The 18,877-nt window shown below is 39.7% G+C and overlaps 1 protein-coding gene across 3 annotated transcripts in view; it reads left to right on the top strand.

The window, feature by feature from the left end:
• The window catches only part of kif4 (kinesin family member 4), a 62,903-nt gene extending 44,979 nt beyond the window's left edge, over positions 1 to 17,924 (top strand). For all 3 annotated transcript variants that reach the window (XM_059977041.1, XM_059977042.1, XM_059977040.1), the window contains exons 27-31: positions 678 to 767; positions 11,932 to 12,093; positions 12,847 to 12,960; positions 14,714 to 14,824; positions 15,262 to 17,924. In XM_059977041.1, coding sequence (XP_059833024.1) covers positions 678 to 767; positions 11,932 to 12,093; positions 12,847 to 12,960; positions 14,714 to 14,824; positions 15,262 to 15,435 — 651 coding nt within the window. In that variant the 3' untranslated portion in view covers positions 15,436 to 17,924. The remainder of the gene's footprint in view (positions 1 to 677; positions 768 to 11,931; positions 12,094 to 12,846; positions 12,961 to 14,713; positions 14,825 to 15,261) is intronic.
• The last annotated feature ends 953 nt before the right edge of the window (positions 17,925 to 18,877 follow it).

Raw genomic sequence — 18,877 nt, 5'->3', positions numbered from 1 at the left:
CTTATTGAGCCAAACAGCCCATATGGCAGATCCAATCACTGTACTGGACAGAACTGCTTTGAGTCCTGTAAAATACTTCAACCTCCTTCATGCATAGGGAGCTAAAATGTGCTTCTAATTGGGGGGGGGGGGGGGGGGGAATGGTCTGATTCTGTTTCTCAGTTCTCATTTTACTGGCAATTTTTAGATATGGAACATTATCCTTTCCATCTTATTTGAAGTTTAGAATTGAGCCAAGGTGCCAAAGGAGTATTTTGTTTCTATATTATACTCATTTAAAAGATGTACATCTAATTTTTACCTCGGTTACTGTTAGATCTCTTCTGATTAAGTTCCTTTTAGGCTGCATCTTATCGCTATTCTGAAGTTTCTCTAAGTTATTAACTTACTACCTGTGGCACGAAATGAGGGAATGAGTAATGCTTTCATTTTGGATTCTTACATCTGTGTATAGTTCATGTAGAATGATAGGTGAAGTGTGGCAGTGGTGAAATGAGGGCAACAAGTTTACCTATCAAAATAGGATGTGATAATATCACACGACAGTGAATTAAATAAAAACTACCCTATGTAACCCCTTGAAAGCTTGTAGTCACCTGTTGACTTTTCTAAATTGTCCTCATAATTTGCATTTGATATTTGCAATCATATAATTTTAACAATTTTTTTCTTTGCAGAAACTGAACCTCCTTCAGTATGCAACTGCTAACCTGGGTGATAGTAGCCGAGTGCCTTCAGGTTCTCCATTTGATTACGTTCCTCCCAAGGTAAGAATGTCTTTGTTCCCCTTTCTCCTTTATTATATTAAGCCTTAAGTGTATTTGGGGGAAAAATAGCTGAACGGGAGTAATGCACTGAGTTGAAATGATAGGAACTTGCATTGATTTAAAAATTATAATTCAGAAAGAAAGAAATTCTTGACCAAATAAACTAGTACAGGAAAGAAAAATATCGAATGTGTGAAATAGGAAGGAGAAGTGGGTCACAGTCAGGAGGGGGAAGGGGAAGAGTCAGGGGTACTAGAGAGCACCCCTGTGACTGTACCCCTTGACAATAAGTACTCCTATTTGAGTACTGTTGTGGGGGGTCACCGGCCTACCTGGGGGAAGGAACAGTGGCCGTGCCTCTGGCACAGAGTCTGGCCCTATGGGAAAGGAAAGGAAGAGGAAGGCAGTAGTGATGGGGGACTCTATAGTTAGGGGGTCAGACAGGTGATTGTGTGAACGCAGGAAAGAAACTCGGATGGTAGTTTGCCTCCCAGGTGCCAGTGTCTGGGATGTTTCAGATCATGTCCAAGATCCTGCAGTGAGAGGGAGTACCATGTATCATGGTACATATTGGTACCAATGACATGGATAGGAAAAGGGAAGAGGTCCTGAAAACACACTGCAGGGAGTTAGGAAGGAAGTTGAAAAGCAGGACTGCAGAGGTAGTAATCTCGGGATTACTGCCTGTGCCACGCGATGGTGACAGTAGGAATGGAATGAGGTGGAGGATAAATGTGTGGCTGAGGGATTGGAGCAGGGAGCAAGGATTCAGATTTTTGGATCACTGGGACCTCTTTTGGGACAGGTGTGACCTGTACGAAAAGGACGGGTTGCACTTGATTCTGAGGGGGACCAATATCCTGGCAGGGAGGTTTGCTGAGGCTGCTGGGAAGAGTTTAAACTAGAATTGATGGGTGGTGGGAACCAAACTGAAGAGACTGGGGAAGAAGTGGCTGGCTCACAAATGCAGAAAGCCAGGAGACAGTGTGTGAGGGAGGATAGGCAGGTGATAGAGAAGGGATGCGCTCAGATCGAAGGTTTGAGATGTGTCTATTTTAACGCTGTTACGTACCCCGTAACTGGGTCACTTACCAGCAAAGATAGAGAGGTCCGTTGAAGTCTGATGGTACTATTTTTAACAGTATTTATTGATAAAAATACGCAAAAATAATATCAATGCAAACATACAGATAATATACGTCGTCAATACTAGTCTAAAAGTGCGGGTATAATAATAATCACTAAGAAATAGCTCTGTCGTTGTCTAGGGGATAATGTATTGTCCGATGGAAATATAAAAGTCACTCAAGTTCATGCAGGCTGCAGCCTTTGGTTGGAGTCGAGAGAGAGTTTAAAACTTGCCCATTCCTTTCATGATGTCAATCCTTCGAGAGTCTTTGCGGCTGATTTCTCCTTTGTTTTAGTTAAAGCCGTTCTTCCGTGGTAAGGCCCACCAATTCCGAGGCAAATGGAAAAGGACGCACGTGGGCTTTCCACCAGCTGTCACTATTACGCTGTTACAGGATTTCTAGCGTTTCTTCTGGTGCGTCTAAAGGGGCTGTTCCGCAGACCCTCTTTTATCCTGACTCACAGGGTCTCAGATGTCAATCAGGTTGGAAGGATGCTACCCCTCAACCAGCCCACTTTTGGTCATTCCCTGAGGGCTTCAAATAAATAGTACAGTACTCAATACACAATTCTGTCTCTAAGAGACAATGGCCGTTCCCGTGGCTTTGTATCGCTGAGGGGCCAGGACATTCCAAACGTCTCTCTCATTTCCTGGGTCTCCTGACCTGAATTAATAGCGATCTTGCGATTCTCAAAAAGGAGAGTGCTACTTTGGACCCTTCGGCCCCTCAGAGTTGGGGGCACAAACGTAACAACTCAAGGACTGCTGTGAACAAAGCGAATTAGCTTAGAGCATGGAGCTTGGAGATATAATGTGGTGGCCATTAGAGTCTTGGATGGCGCAGGGACAGGGATGGTTACTTCACTTTCCAGGTTTTAGATGCTTCAGAAAGGACGGGGGGGGGCAGGCAAAGGAGGTGGGGGTATGGCACTGTTGATCAGAGATAGTGTCACGGCTGCAGAAAAGGTGGACGCCATGGAGGGATTGTCTATGGAGTCTCTGGGTGGAGGTTAGGAACAGGAAGGGGTCGGTAACTTGGTGTTTTTTTATATATAGGTTGCCCAATAGTAACAGGAATATCAAGGAGCAGATAGGGAAACATATCTTGAAAAGGTGTAATAATAACAGAGTTGTCGTGATGGGAAATTCTAATTTCCTAAATATAGGTTGGCATCTCCCTAGAGCAAGGGATTTAGATATGGAGGAGTTTGTTAGGTGTGTTCAGGAAAGTTTCTTGACACAATATGTAGATAAGCCTACTGGAGGAGAGGCTGTACTTGATTTGGGATTGGGTATTGAATCTGGTCAGGTGTCAGATCTCAGTGGGAGAGCATTTTGGAGATGGTGATCACAATTCTATCTCCTTTACAATAGCATTGGAGAGAGATAGAAACAGACAAATTAGAAGTGTTCAATTGGAGCAAGGGGAATTATGAGGCTATCAGGCAGGAAATTGGAAGCTTAAATTGGAACAGATGTTCTCAGGAAAAAGTACAGAAGAAATGTGGCAAATGTTCAGGGGATGTTTGTGTGGAGTTCTGCATAGGTGTGTTCCAATGAGACAAGGAAGTTATGGTAGGGTACAGGAACTGTGATGTACAAAGGCTGTAATGAATCTAGTCAAGAAGAAAAAAGCTTATAAAAGGTTCAGAGAGCTAGGTAATGTTCAAGATCTAGAAGATTATAAGGCTAACAGGAAGGAGCTTAAGAAGGAAATTGGGGAGAGCCAGAAGGATCCATGAGAAGGCCTTGGTGGGTAGGATTAAGGAAAACCCCAAGGCATTCTACAAGTATGTGAAGAGCAGGAGGATAAGACATGAAAGAATAGGACCTATCAAGTGTGACAGTGGGAAAGTGTGTATGGAACTGGAGGAAATAGCAGAGGTACTTAATGAATACTTTGCTTCAGTATTCACTGTGGAAGAGGATCTTGGTGTTAGTAGTGATGACTTGCAGCAGACTGAAAAGTTTGAGCATGAAGATCTTAAAGAGGACGTGCTGGAGCTTTTGGAAAGCATCAAGTTGGATAAGTCGCCGGGACTGGATGAGAGTACCCCAGGCTACTGTGGGAAGCGAGGGAGGAGATTTCTGAGCCTCTGGTGATGATCTTTACATCATCAATGGGGACGGGAGAGGTTCCGGAGAATTGTAGAGTTGCAAATGTTGTTCCTTTGTTCAAGAAAGGGAGTAGAGTTAGCCCAGGAAATTATAGACCAGTGAGTCTTACTTCAGTGGTTGATAAGTTAATGGAGAAGATCTTGAGAGGCAGGATTTTTGAACATTTGGAGAGGTATAATATTTTCAAGAATAGTCAGCATGGCTTTATCAAGGGCAGGTCGTGCCTTACGAGCCTGATTGAATTTTTTGAAGATGTGACTAAACACATTGATGAAGAGCAGTAGATGTAGTGTATATGGATTTCAGCAAGACATTTGATAAGGTAACCCATGCAAGGTTTATTGAGGAAGTAAGGAGGCATGGGATCCAAGGGGACATTGCTTTGTGGATCTAGAACTGGCTTGCCCAAAGAAGGCAAAGAGTGGTTGTAGATGGGTTATATTTTGCATGGAGGTCGGTCACCAGTGGATTGCCTCAGGGATCTGTTCTGGGACCCTTACTCTTTGTGATTTTTATAAATGACCTGGATGAACAAGTGGAGAGATGGGTTAGTAAGCTTGCTGATGACCCAAAGATTGGAGGTGTTATGGATAGTGTGGAGGGCTCTGAGGTTACAGCAGGACATTGATAAGATGCAGAATGGGGCTGAGAAGTGGCAGATGGCGATCAACCCAGATAAGTGTGAAGTGGTTCATTTTGGTAGGTCAAATATGATGGCAAGATATAGCATTAATGGTAAGACTCTTGGCAGTGTGGAGGATCAGAGGGATCTTGGGTCCGTGTCCATAGGACACTCGAAGCAGCTGCACAGGTTGACTCGGTGGTCAAGAAGGCGTATGGTGTATTGGCCTTCATCAATCGTGGAATTGAATTTCGGAGTCGAGAGTACTTGGAGTACTGTGCTCGGTTCTGGTTGCCTCACTACAGGAAGGATATGGATGCCATAGAAAGGGTGCAGAGGAGATTTACAAGGATGTTGCCTGGATTGGGGAGCATGCCTTATGAGAATAGGTTGAGTGAACTCAGCATTTTCTCCTTGGAGCAACGGAGGATGAGAGGTGACCTGATAGAGATGTACAAGATGATGAGAAGCATTGTTCACGTGGATAGTCAGAGGCTTTTTCTGAGGGCTGAAATGGTTGCCACAAGAGGGCACGGGTTTAAGGTGCTGGGGAGTAGGTACAGAGATGTTAGGGGTAAGTTTTTTTATTCAGAGTGGTGAGTGTGTGGAATGGGGTGCCAGCAACTGTGGTGGAGACGGATACAATAGGGTCTTTTAAGAGACTTTTGGATAGGTACATGGAGCTTAGAAAAATAGAGGGCTGTGGGTAAGCCTAGTAATTTCTAAGGTAGGGACATGTTCTGCACAACTTTGTTGGCTGAAGGGCCTGTATTGTGCTGTAGGTTTTCTATGTTTCTAAAAAAAAAAATTTGAGAAACTTGTGCAAATGTTAAAGTAATGGATTAATTGTTAAATGGAACAATGGATCAACAAGATGAGATAAAATCCTCCTGCGGCATCCGAGGAATTCAAATTCAATTAATGTGGAATTTTAAAACTTCAGAAGTTGTAATCTAGAATTACAGGATTATTTTAAACACTGATCTGATTTACTAATTTCAGGACTGGAATAAGGTGTCCTTGTCCAGTCTACGCTCAATGGGACTCTGTGTCCATTAACATGTTTGACATAAGCTGCCCTCTCATGACCCAAAAAGCAATTGATGTGTTTGAACAGAAGTAAAATTGCCACCACCAATTTAAAGATCTATAACATTATATTCTGCGGTGTTTATTTTGGAAAGTCTATAGTGAGATGACTTGGGAGTTGGTGTTCTAAGTGGGGAACCAGGCCACTGATCTGTGAATAGATTAGTACAATGGTCTGTAGTAAACTTCAGAACCAAAGTCTGAAACCTGAAGGGAATTATGGCAGTGGTACGTAGCCAGTTTGGAATATCTGAGTTATCCATATTAATATCAGACAGATGAAATTTAGCATTGGGTCAAACGGGCTGATCGTAATGAATTGTGTGAGCTAGTGAATTAGTGCCCGTGTGTTGAGCTATATTTGGAAAAAGCTTGTCTTCTGGGTGAAGACTTGGACGCCCACCACCATGGTCCCTCTGCTAAAGGTCAGAGTGCCCTACAAGATCTAAAGTCATAGTCAATATTATTGTTATATAGACAAGTACATGTATACACAGGTGCAATGAGGGAAAATGCTTGCAGCAACATCACAGGCACAGCAGCATAATTTAGTGCAAAAGTCTTATTTTAGTCTTACGAAGCACTATTGGTTAGAGTTGTGGTTGGTTCAAGACCTGAATGGTTGAAGGGAAGCAACTGTTCTTGAACCTAGTGGTGTGGGACTTTGGACCTCTATATCTCTTTGCCCAACTGTTGCTGTGAAAAAATGGCATGGGCTGGATTGTGGGGATCTTTGGATGTTGCTTTCTTGAGGCAGTGTCACCTATGATTGCAGGAAGGGATGTGCCCATGATGTATTGGATAGAGTTTCTTGCATTCCTGAACACTTGAATTGCCATACCAGACCATGACGCAGCCAGTTAGAACACTTTCAACCATACAATTTTAGAAGTTTGCTGGAGACAGACTTGGGTGATATTCCAAAGGGCCTTTACTTTCTAAAGTGTAAAGATGCTGGCAAGCTTGTGATTTTATTTATATACTGGACCCACAACAGCTCATATAATGAGTTAATACACAACAGTTAAAAGCTGCTGACTCTCAACTGCCATTATTTTTCTGTCTGAAGTAAGATCAGCCACCTTCACCTTCCTGAAGTCCACATTCAGCTCTTTAGTTTTACTGATGTTGAGGGAGGAGTTGTTATAGCATAGTTTCTCAATCAGATGTCCTATCTTGCATTTGGTGAGTGAACAAACCCACCCAAAGTGTGGTCAGTATATAGAATGAGCTGCCAGAAGAAGTGGTTGAGGCAGGTGCAGTAAAAAACTTAAAGGAAATTGGATAGGCACATGGATAAGAGAGTCTGAGAGGGATATGGGCTAAATGCAAGAAAATGGGACAAGCTCAGATAGAAACTTGGTTTGCATGGACCATTTGGACTGCAGGGCCTATTTCCTTACTGTATGACTTTGCATCTAGTTCCTCTGTAAAGAACTAGTAAGATGAATAAGAACAAACTATTTCTGGCTGGTGGTGCCATTTATTTAAAAAAAATAGATACAGTCTGCCCTCCTTATCTGCAAGGGATTGGTTCTGGGACCCCTCACGGATACCAAAAAATGTAGATGCTCAAGTCCCTCATCCAACCTGTCTCAGTGCAGTGGACTTTAGGATCCAGCACCGGAGCTCTGAATCCGCTGTGTTTCTGTTCACGATCACGACTGAAAATAAAGTGGAAATAATAAAGCGATTGGAAAGAGGTGAAACGCCATTGGTCATTGTAAAAGCGTTAGGCTGCGTCAGTTAATGATCAGAACAATTTTAAAGGATAAAGTGTGAAAGGCCCTGCCCTGATGAAAGCTACAATTATTACTAAGCAACGCAGTGGTTTAATTACTGGGTTTTGGGGTTTTGAGTTTTTGATCCTCCACATCAACCCGACATGTTCCTGGCACTGAAACATACGTTCTCAAGTGTTTTATATGCTTAGAAAGGTAAAATATATACTAAGATAAACATTTGACGCTAAATAATACCAGATGTACCTGCTCTGACTTAGTAAGAGAACTTCCAATTTTTTTCAATCCCAATTCACGATAACCCACGCACATCCTCCTATATACTTTAAATCGTCTCTAGCTTACTTATAATACCTAATACAATGTAAATCCTATGTAAAATAGTCACTATACTGCATTGTTTAGGGAATAATGACAAGAAAAAGAAGTCTGTACATGCTTAAACAACAAGTGCTGGAAGAGCACTTCCAGGTTTTCTCGATTTGAGGATAAGGATGCCCGACTGTATATATTTTTGAGCATTATAATTGAGAAATGTTTCTGCTTAAAAGGAAATGAGACTTAGAGCTCTCCTCCAAAGGGCATTTGATACATCTGTTAATTATAAAACTGAGATTGTCTATAACTAAAATGACTGGTAGATTTGGGGTAAATGGGAGATCAATGAAAATAAATGCAGACTATGCTAAATATAACCTCAATAGCATGGCATTTGTGGAAAGAATCAATTGGTTTTTTGGGCGTCAAAGACCCTACAGGAATTGGACAAATGACAACATGATAAAGGTTAAGAGGGGGAAGCTGAAAAGAACGAAAGGAATGTGTGGGGTGGAACAAGGACTTGAGTTAACACTTTCTTCCAGAAAGAAGAATGCTTTCTAATAACTGGTAAAGGCCAAGGTTAGAGTGGGGAGCTAGAGGCTTTGGCAAGGAGAGGAGACGGCTAGGTTTTATGTTTCTGTCAGGTTTTTCTTTTCTATTTGTATCTGGCTAGCAAAGTGAGAAGGGATACCAAGCCAGTGTTGTGCTCCTTATGCAAAATTTGGGAGATTTCTGATTGCTACGTCTGCAAGAACGTATTTAAATGTAGCTCCTTACATGCAGTGTCAGGGAACTGCAGCTCTATGACCTTTGGTTCATTCAGGAATTAGAGGTGATACAGAGAAGCAGTCACACCAAAGTTGAAGGAGGCAAATGCAGGGTGACTTTCGGTAGAGGAAAATGGAAAAGGCTCATAGAGTACCTCTGTGACTGTTCACTCAAAATAGGTATAATGGTTTGGGTACTGCTGGTAGGAAGGCCTATCAGAATCAGGTTTAATGTCACTAACGTACGTCGTTGGCATCCTCCAGCATCTTACCCATAGCTAAGGAAGTTTTAAGTATTTCTGTTGGGGCCCCTGCAATTTCTTTACTAGCCTCCCATGAGGTCTGAGGGAACACGGTGTCAGATCCTGGAGATTTATCCCCCATAATTTGCCTCAACACAGCAAACACACCCTCTGTAAACTGTATAGGGTCCTCAACCTCATGGCTGTGTTGCCTTACTTCTATAGACTTCGTCTGTCTCCTGAGTAATTACAGATGCAAAAAATCAATTTAAGATCTTCTCCGTCTCTTCTGGCACCACACATAGATTATCATTCTGATCTTCCACAGGACCAATTTTGTCCCTTGCTGTCATTTTGTTCTTAATATATCTGCAAAAGCCTTTAGGATTCTTCTTCACCTTGTCTGCTAGAGCAACCTCATGTATTCTTTTAGCCTTCCTGATTTCCTCAAGTGTTTTCTTGCATTTCTTTTACTCAAATACCTCATTTGTTCCTGCCTACCTATACCCTGCTATACACCTCCTTTTTCTTAACCAGGGCCTCTCTTTAGAACTTCAAGGTTCCCTAAACCTGTATCCTTTTATTCTGTACCCTCAAATTTTCACTTTTGAAGGCTTCTATCAAGTGCACTTTTGCCAGAAAATAACCTGTTCTAATCTGTACTTGCCAGTTCCTTTCTGATACCATCAAAATTTGCCTCTGATTTTGAATCTTCATCTGAGAACCAGATCGATCTAGAATCTCATGGCATTATGATGACGAGATGCAAAGTTTTCCCTTGCACAAAATTATGCCACCTGCCTTGTCTCATTCACTGCTAGGGAATCTAGTAATGCACTTTCTCTTGTTGATTAAGGGAACTTTCTTAAGCACATTTGTCAGTCTTTCCCATCCAGCGCTTTTATAGTATGGGAGTCCCAATCAATATGCGGAAAGTTAAAATCGCATACAATCACTACTTTGTGTTTCTTGCAACAATCTGTGATCTGTCTACAAGTTTGGTCCTCTAAATCCTGTGGACTGTTGGATGGTCTATAATAGAATCCCTTACTTATTCCTAGTTCCATCCATGTAGCCTCAGTCAATGAGCTCTCTCATCTGCCCTGTCAGAACATTGCCATGGCATTTTCTGACTGGTAATGCTGTCCTTCCTTTCCATCACATTGGAACATTGAGTTGCTTGCCTTACCTCTCCTGCAAACAAGTATCACTAATGGCTACGATGTCTTAAGTCCAATATATCACAATTCAACTAATATACAGTATATCCGCCCACCTCTCCTGCACTATTTAATTTGCCACATGTTAAACTGTATGATTTTCCTAATACTGGCCTCATTAGCATATAGTGCTAGTAGCAATCCTGAGAACACAGCTCTCGAGGTCTTGTCCTGTAACTTAGCACCCAAGTCTCAGGACTTGCTTTGCCAAACCTCATCACCCTTTTTAACCAGGGCTAATCTGGAACACTATCTCTGGCTGATCATGCTCCCATTTAAGAATAATTTGACTTTATCCAAGGTGTCCCTGTCCCTGGCATTTGGTGGTAACATACATCTGGGAATCTTGTTCTTGTTCTCAAAGCCTCCTGTCTGTTCCCAAACCAATGAATCTCCCATCATTACATCTCGCTTCTTCTGCCCTTTGTTTCTGAGCTACAGAGCCAGACTCTGTACCAGAGACCTGACAGCTGTGTCACTATACTTGTTGAGGGGAATTGCCATGGGGGCAGTCATAACTTAGAGCACTTTTCATACAGGCAATGTAGTATAAAGTGCAAGATATTGGTTGAAAGCAAGGTTTAAGCTGGTTTAAAAGTGTGAACTGTACTGAAAGAATCATTCCACTGTCCTGCCTGACATCTCTACTATAAGTTTACTGTACAATAAGAAAAATTAAACAAAAATGCCTATAGTGTAGACTCCACTCACTGAAGCCTCCTCACTAACACTGGCCTATTCACACAATGGCAGTTTCCATAACGACCGCTCCACTTAAACCCAAGACTTTCTTTAATGGCCCTTGTTATGCATAATCCAATACAGGGGTCCCCACCTCGCTTTTACAAAAGACCTACATTAGTAACCTGTTTTTGCATTACAAAGAGGATTTTCGCTTTTAGGAAAACTTTTCCCATATAAATTAATGGTTCTTCGCTTTACGCCATTTCGGCTTGAGAAGGGTTTCATAGGAATGCTCCTCCTTTGTAAAGGAGGGGACACCTGTATCTCCAAGCGAACTGTAGTATGCAGAATGTCCCCTTGCTTTTGAAATCTCTCTTCTGAAATTCTTAACTGTTTTCTTTAGTCTCTACTGATGGAGAGAAGAAAAGCAAAATAAAAATGACAGGCTAGATCTGAGGTACAGACCACAACAGTTACTGGAAATTTGAAATGAGGAAATGCTCAACAGACTGCATAGCAACTGTGAATTAAACTGTCTTAATGTTACAAGTAGATGATCTTGTATGGAACATGAAGTTGGGTAATAGATAATCCATATTTAATAGAAAAAGGGTTTGAAGGCTAAATTATTGAAAATTAGATGAAATGTAAATTATGCCCCCACAGGACTTTGTTTCTTGCCATAATCTCATTCACTTAATTCAGAGTTCTGCATTTGCTTCATAAGTTTGCCAAATTTGGTTATCTAATTTGTTTCACACATGCATGTAGTTAATACTAGAAAGTCTGAAGTATTCTTGGGATGTGAATGAGTACTATGTTTAAAATGTGTATGCAGTCTAGTGATCTGGATTTTTTATATAAACACTATGATTGAAATATTTTATTAATTTGCTCAATGTAATTGTAATACTTGTGAATAAATGTGCCATATAAATATATGGAATAGTATGGTTTGATTTTTTTTTTGCATGCTTGAAGATGGGAAATGTATGATCAATTTTTGTCGCTGTACCTTGCTTAAGAAAGTTATTTAACAACTACTTCACCGCACGAGTAGCTGTTGCACTTTGAATTTTGAAATGGATTATAATTAGTGAGGGGAAATAAGGATATTTATCAAATAGTGACACGTATTAACTTGAGGAAATGCTGGTTGCTTTGCCACTGAACAATTGAATTGTCTGCTGTTTTTGTTGCTCTTTCTAATGAATGTATTTAATTATGCAGCCAAAAAACAAGAGGAAGACGTCTGCAAAACCAAACATGATGACTCCACGTCTGACTGTAGAAGAGCTATTATCTGATTCTGAGTCTGACGATGATTCTCTGGATCATGATGATGATTGGATACCTAAGAAAATCAAAGGAAATAAGAAAGCAAATTCTGGGGTATGTCTAATTATAAATTTTCAGGGTTTGTCACCATGACGTGTCAGTGCAAATTAGAAGTTACTTTTTTATATATAATTGCATAGTGTCCTATCTTAAAATGTGGTGTCATTTTAAAAACAGTAAAGTTGCCTTAAACTGAGAAATATTTTGCCTCAGCTTATCAGAACTGAAGAGTTCATTCTGAAAAGATTGTACCAATTACCCTTAATCTGTGAATGGTTCAGGTATCTGCTTTTAATCAAAACCAAAGCCTTGACTGCTGATCTGTCTGAGTGAACCATGTTGCTCATTTTCAAATAATGGATCATTTCCACTTTCATGGTCTGCATAGTCATTTCGCACAGAAATGGGCACTTCAACCCAACTGGTCTACATTGACCAAGAAACCTCAAATGTTTCCTACCAGCATACCCCTCCTTTTAAAGGTTGATGTTGTACTGGTCTCATCCACTTCCCTGGCATCTCATTCACTGTGTGTAGCACCCTCTGAATTTAAAACAAGTTGCCCCTTTGACTGTTAAATCTTTCCTTAAAGTACTTTTTTTGTTTTAGCAACTTTATTGAATAAAACTGGCCCAACTATTAAGAAGTACTTCTCTCAGTTTCACAGAACTCACATTTTAATTAGTAGCAGTGTGCCATCTCCTTTCCTACTGACCATCCACTTTGTACTAAAATCAGATAACCTACTCTCATTCTCTGAATGTTACTTGAATTGAATTTCTTTTCCTTGTGGTTTCCCTTTTGTAGTGTTCCTGCAAAGGTCGCTGTGCCAACCGGCAATGCAAATGCAGGAAAAATAAAATGGATTGTGGAGATCACTGCAGGTGCTTCACTGAACAGTGTCACAATCGTCTTAATATGGTAAGAAAACACACCTTCAGCATTGGGTTTCTTTCCCCAAACTCGGTTCCCATGTGCTGATGTTCCTAAAACCACATTAATCAGCTTAGTAGAAGGGTGAAGGTTTGAGTTTTCCCTGTTTATGGGTGTGTGCCATTGATCTATATGACGAGGAGAAATTTCTACATTCCTGTATCAAAGTAAATAGAGCACAAATTTTCACAATGCAAAATGCCATATCATTAGGATTCAGTAGTTCACGGTACCCCACGCACCAAAAATAAAGTACATTTATCCATGATTGCTGCTAGTACAAATTCTATTTCAGCTAGTTATTTGCTTTACTACAATTGAATTCTAGAGTATTTTCTTGAATCTGTACAGAGATATCTGAATTTGTACAAAGTCTGAATAACTTCAGCAAAGAAGTGAGTCTGCAGACTTGAGCTTTAGATTATGATCTTTGGACTAAGTGTCCACCCTTTCATCCAATTTCTATGCAGAGGATATTACCTCACATTGGGAATTATAAGCCTATTGTGTAGTCAAAAGTAATGATTGAATGGAAGTGGCAGGTAGTTTAAGGATAATTATAAGGATTCACTGCATACACTGTTTATTCTATCTGGTCTGATATCTACAGTTTGTGGTACAGATCTGTGTTTTCCATCTAGGATACCTACCTTGTCTTGGACTTATTTGGTTCTCCTTTGGTTTGAGATGACATCTTTGAAGTAGGATGTCACTTGGATGGACATTTTGGTGCCACTTATTGGTCAGTGTTCAGTTGTATCCAACAATGACAGCCCTCTAGATTATTAACACTTTGTAGGCCTGAAGATTCAATTCTCTGGCTCTCCACCTCCCCCACCCAAATTGGGCACGACATTCAGAATGCCAGAAAGTTGGACCAAACTCAAGCAGCCTGTACTCTACTTTTATAAGACTATTGAATGATTCCCTAGACAATTAATCAATTTTGATGCAAATCTTTAAGCATAGGGAAAGTAGAATAAAAGGGTAGGCTGCTGAGAAACACAGACATCTATAGAAGCATCGTCCTTTTTGAAAAGGCTGAAGTTAACAAGATTCTCATACAGATGTAAAGCAAAACTTGGGGAGTAAGGAAATGGCTAAAAATTAAACCAATGTTTTGTCTTTACAGTACAAGATATAGAAAGATATAGTGGAGGACTTTGGGTCTGGATAGCAGGGGAGTAAAAGCACAAACCAGTTAGTATTAGCAAAATTCTTAATAAAGGAATTACCAAGACTAAAGGTGATATGTTCCCAAGACCTGATGAACTCCATTCTAGGGTTTTGAATGATACCGCCATGGAGATGGTGGATATACTCATTACCATCTTTAAACTTGCACAGATCTGAGAAAGGTTCACACAGATTAAAAGGTGGCAAACGTAATTCAACTATGTAGGAAAAGAGAGTGCAGATCACTTAAACTTCTGTAGAATGAGCAACACAAGCATTTATTAAAGATGCACTAACCAGGCAGGATAATACATCCATGTATTATCCTGTGCTGCAGAGTTGATGCCTGATCATTTACTGTAGGTGATAAAGTATAGGAAATAATATCCTGGATCAGAATGCTTAACATGAAGATTTGGGATCAGTTGTTGTATCTGAATTTTTTTAAAAGTTCACAATGACGTCCTGCCAAGCAGAAACATTTTCAACTTGGTTTCAGTGCTTTGAGTCTTCTACCTTGTCTCTTTTACTCTGCTATCCAAACTTTTTCTACTCATCTTTATAGCAACAAGATGTGTTTGATGAAAATGATTTTGAGGGATCTATTAAACTGGATGATCCCACTGAATCGGAGTCTCGCTTCTTTGAGCCACTCAGTGTCAGCTCTGCTGATAAGGTAAGGCTATTACTTTGTTTACTGGAATCTTGTATCATTTGTAACAAGAAAAAAATTTAAAATACTGATGAAACATTATATTTAATGTTCTTTGAATGCCCATCCTATTATTGGTTTGATTGACTTGAGTATAGAAAGATTGATGCAAAGTACAGTACATTATACATTTTTAGGAAAATTAAAAGGAATTTAAATGTAGGGAACATACAAATTTCTGAGTAAATTAAGTGCTGATGTCATACACTAGTAGTGAAGAGATCTCTAAGATGTGGTCTCATGATCCACATCGAAATGAGAGCATTGTTTGTGACAGAAATGAATCCAGCTAGATTTTCCACATATCATTGGGAAGTACAAATATTGAAAATTCATCAGAAAATCATTTGGTAGAGGAAGCACGAAGTTGTTGCTAATTAGAACTCTTTTTGTTCTTTCAGGTTCTAACTGACATCACTGACCTTGGGCAAACAAAGCTGAAGCTAATTCGTAAACCACTGAAGGAGAATGAAGACTTGAAGAATACATTTAACAAAAAGAAAAAGAAAACACTGTCAAACTGTACCACCAGCTTCTTCACTGGATATCCTTCAGTCCCTGAAGATTTGGAATAAATTAACTAAAGCCTGTTCTGTAAATATGTTCTTAATATGTCTACTTGATCATTCCAAGAAAGCTAATCGGTGTACTGACTTGTTCAAATCGTATCTAGTCAGGTGCATAATTCTTTCTATCCTATTTTCTTGTGTCCTTTTATCTGTTGGTGTATGAGAGAAGGAGAGTATGTGATAGTGTTTTAATAGCAGTATCAGTTATTCTGTTTGGTTTGCTCCAGATGGAATAAAATTGGAACAGATTTTTTAATTTCTGGAAGAATATTTGAATAAATGCTTGCTTTATCTTGCTTTTAGTCTGGATTAAATATTTTATGTTTTAAATATTCATCATTTAACTATGAACTTGTCATAATCCTGAGTTTGTGAAAGAGGCAAGCACTGCTCGGTTCTGAATGTTTGGTTCCAAGAAGCTGGAATACTTTAAATTCAGCTATGATTGTGTCCTGTCCCTGAGACATATTTGCCATGTGGTAATGTACAATTTGCCTGGATGGTGACGTAGTGGCATTAGCGCTGAACTGTGGGGCGAGAGGTCCCGAGTTCAAATCTGGCCGGCTCTCTTGCACGCTTTCCATCCTGCTGGATTAAGAGCTGGTGATCTCTTATTTTTAAAAAAAACTCACCCGGCAAAAGACAAAGACAAACCGCTGCTGTAACTTGCCACATACATGATTTCCCAATATGTCAGAGCGCCATGGAGGGAAATTGTCCGCCAACTGGAAATTCCAGATGTGATTCCAACGCATGTACAATTAGGGGTTGAATTTCAATTTTTAAAGATTTTCCATTAAATGGTGAATCATAGCTGTTCTCTAATTTAATAAATTTCTGTAGTTTATAACTAAATAAAAAATTGATTTAGCATTAACTTATATAATGTGTGTTTTGTGTAACACAATGAATAGTACTTAGATACTTCAGATAACTTAAAGAACAGTGTTAACATTTTGTATATAACATATATTTTAAAATTTCTCTAGCACTTCTATCCAAAGGAGGCACTCAAGCGTGAATTTAAAAATGATCTGGATTCTGTCTAATCTCTAAATGTGGTTACACCTTGGAGCATAATTTGGCCAGCCTTTCAACTTTAATAGTAACATCATCGGCACAATGATGGATCCTTTGAAGCATTTCCCCTTGAAGATGTCCTTGATACTATAGCAGCTAGTGCCCATGACTTATTACTCTGCAGCTTTAAGTTTATAACTCTGCAGCTTATTTTGATCACCAGACAGTAATGTAGCTAGTTAGAATGCTCTCTGCAGTACATCTGGTAGAAATTTGCAAGTGTCTTTGGTGACATACCAAATCTCAAACTCCTCCTAACAAAATGTAGCTGCTGTTGTACCTTCGCAATAGCTGCATTGATATGTTGGTACAGAATAGATCCTCTGAGATATTGACACCCAGGAATTTGAAATGGCTCAGACTTTCCACTTCTGATACCTCTGTTAACATCCAATTGCTACTTCTCAGTCTACCTCCCTAATTGATCAAGATCACCTTGTATTCTGTGATAACCTTCATTGTCAACAAATCTTCCTAATTTTGTATAATGTGCAAATTTACTGATTGAGCCTTGTGCATTTACATCCAGAATCATTTCCATAAATAATAAATAACAGCAGTTCCAACACTGGCCCCTGCAACCCACCACAGCTCACCAACCTCTACTCTGAGAAGTAACCTTCAGTCACCACCCACCTCTCAACTAATCTTGAATCCATTGTCTTGCCCTCATTCACACTTTTGGTTACGTCTTCAAAAAAAAATCTAAAAAATTAATCGAGAACAAAATTCCACCCAGAAAGCCATGCTGACTCATCAGACTTTCTATCCAAATGCTGGTAGATGCTTTCTATCAGAATTTCTTCCTGAATTGGGAATGGGTGGGTTAAATGGTTAGCATAGGCTAGCTGGATGGAAGGGCTTGTTTCTGTGTTGTACTTTTCTGTGAGTCTAATTCCACCCCCCCACCCCCACCCCCGATGTTAGGCTAACTAGCCTATAGTTGCCCGGCTTGTCCTTTCTACCCTTAAACAACAGACTGATATCAGCCTCCTGGTCTTCAGGAGCATCACTGGTACTAATGAGCAAGTATTTGCAAAACAGCACAGTCCATCTCCATAATTTCACAATAAATTTAAAGTTTTTTAAACCAATAAATGGAATTGATGAGCAGAAAGGGCAATATCTGAAACTTCAAGCTGCAAGAATTGCTTTGATACATGGTTCATGATATTGCCAGTACAGTGTCTCACCCTCCCCTACAAAGTTAGTGTTCCTATGAAATCTTTCTTAAGCCAAAATAGCGTAAAGCAAAGAACCATTAATTTATATGGGAAAAGTTTTCGTAAAAGCGAAAATCCTCTTTGTAATGTGAAAACAGATTACTAATGTAGGTCTTTTGTAAAAGCAAAGTGACGTAAAGTGAACATTTGTAAAGTGGAAGACACCTGTATAGCTTTATATCAGACATTCAAGATGGCATACATATATTTGTGCATATTGGACAGAATGTATTCAACATCAAAAATAAAGTTCTATCTTTCTAAAACATACAGGTGAAATAAATGCCACATTTCCTTTTTGTTGCAGCAATTATTTTAAGAATAAATTGTGTGTAGCCATTGGCCCTGGATGTCCTGCAGTGGGAACACACAAATTCTTGATTGATTTTTCCTGGATTAAAAGAAGCCTTGTGAGTGTTAGTTGTGCAATTTTGATAGTGTAATGGAATAGCTATGGCTCTGGAGAAGGCCATTCAACCATCAAGTCAAAACTGGCCCCTTGTAATCAATGAAGAACAGTTCTATTAATGTTCACATTGATCTGCTTTTTTTTTCCTCAAGATGTTAATTGTTTTTTTGTATATCCTTGCAGCTGGTTAATTTGAGATTCCATTCAGTGAGGTAAAAAAAATCCATTGTGTCTTTGACCCAAAATAAATGTCTTTTCTAGTCTTTGAAATATCTGCTGCTATGAACAGTACCTTCAATTTAATGCATGATCTGTAGAATTAGAAAAATACCCAAGGCATTCTACGCATATGTGAAGAACAGGAGGACGACTAGAGTGAGGTATGTGCCTGGAGCTGGAGGAGGTACTTAATGAATACTTTGCTCCTGTATTTACCAATGTGAGGGGCCTTAACAATTGTGAGGACAGTGTAAAACAATCAGAATCAAGTTTATTATCACCGGCATGTGACGTGAAATTTGTTAACCTAGCAGCAGCAGTTCAATGCAATACATAAAAGAGAAGATAAATAATAAGTAAATCAATTACAGTATACATACATTGAATATATTTTAAATGTGCAGAAAACAAGCATACTCTTTATTTTAAAAAGTGATGTGGTATCAAGGGTTCAATGTTCATTTAGGAATCGGACGGCCGAGGGGAAGAAGCTGTTCCTGAATCGCTGAGTGTGTGC

This window comes from Hypanus sabinus, chromosome 8, assembly GCF_030144855.1.
Source record: "Hypanus sabinus isolate sHypSab1 chromosome 8, sHypSab1.hap1, whole genome shotgun sequence".
NCBI lineage: Eukaryota > Metazoa > Chordata > Chondrichthyes > Myliobatiformes > Dasyatidae > Hypanus > Hypanus sabinus.
The sequence above is the reverse complement of the archived record's forward strand: the minus strand, read 5'-3'. Positions and strand labels throughout refer to the sequence as shown.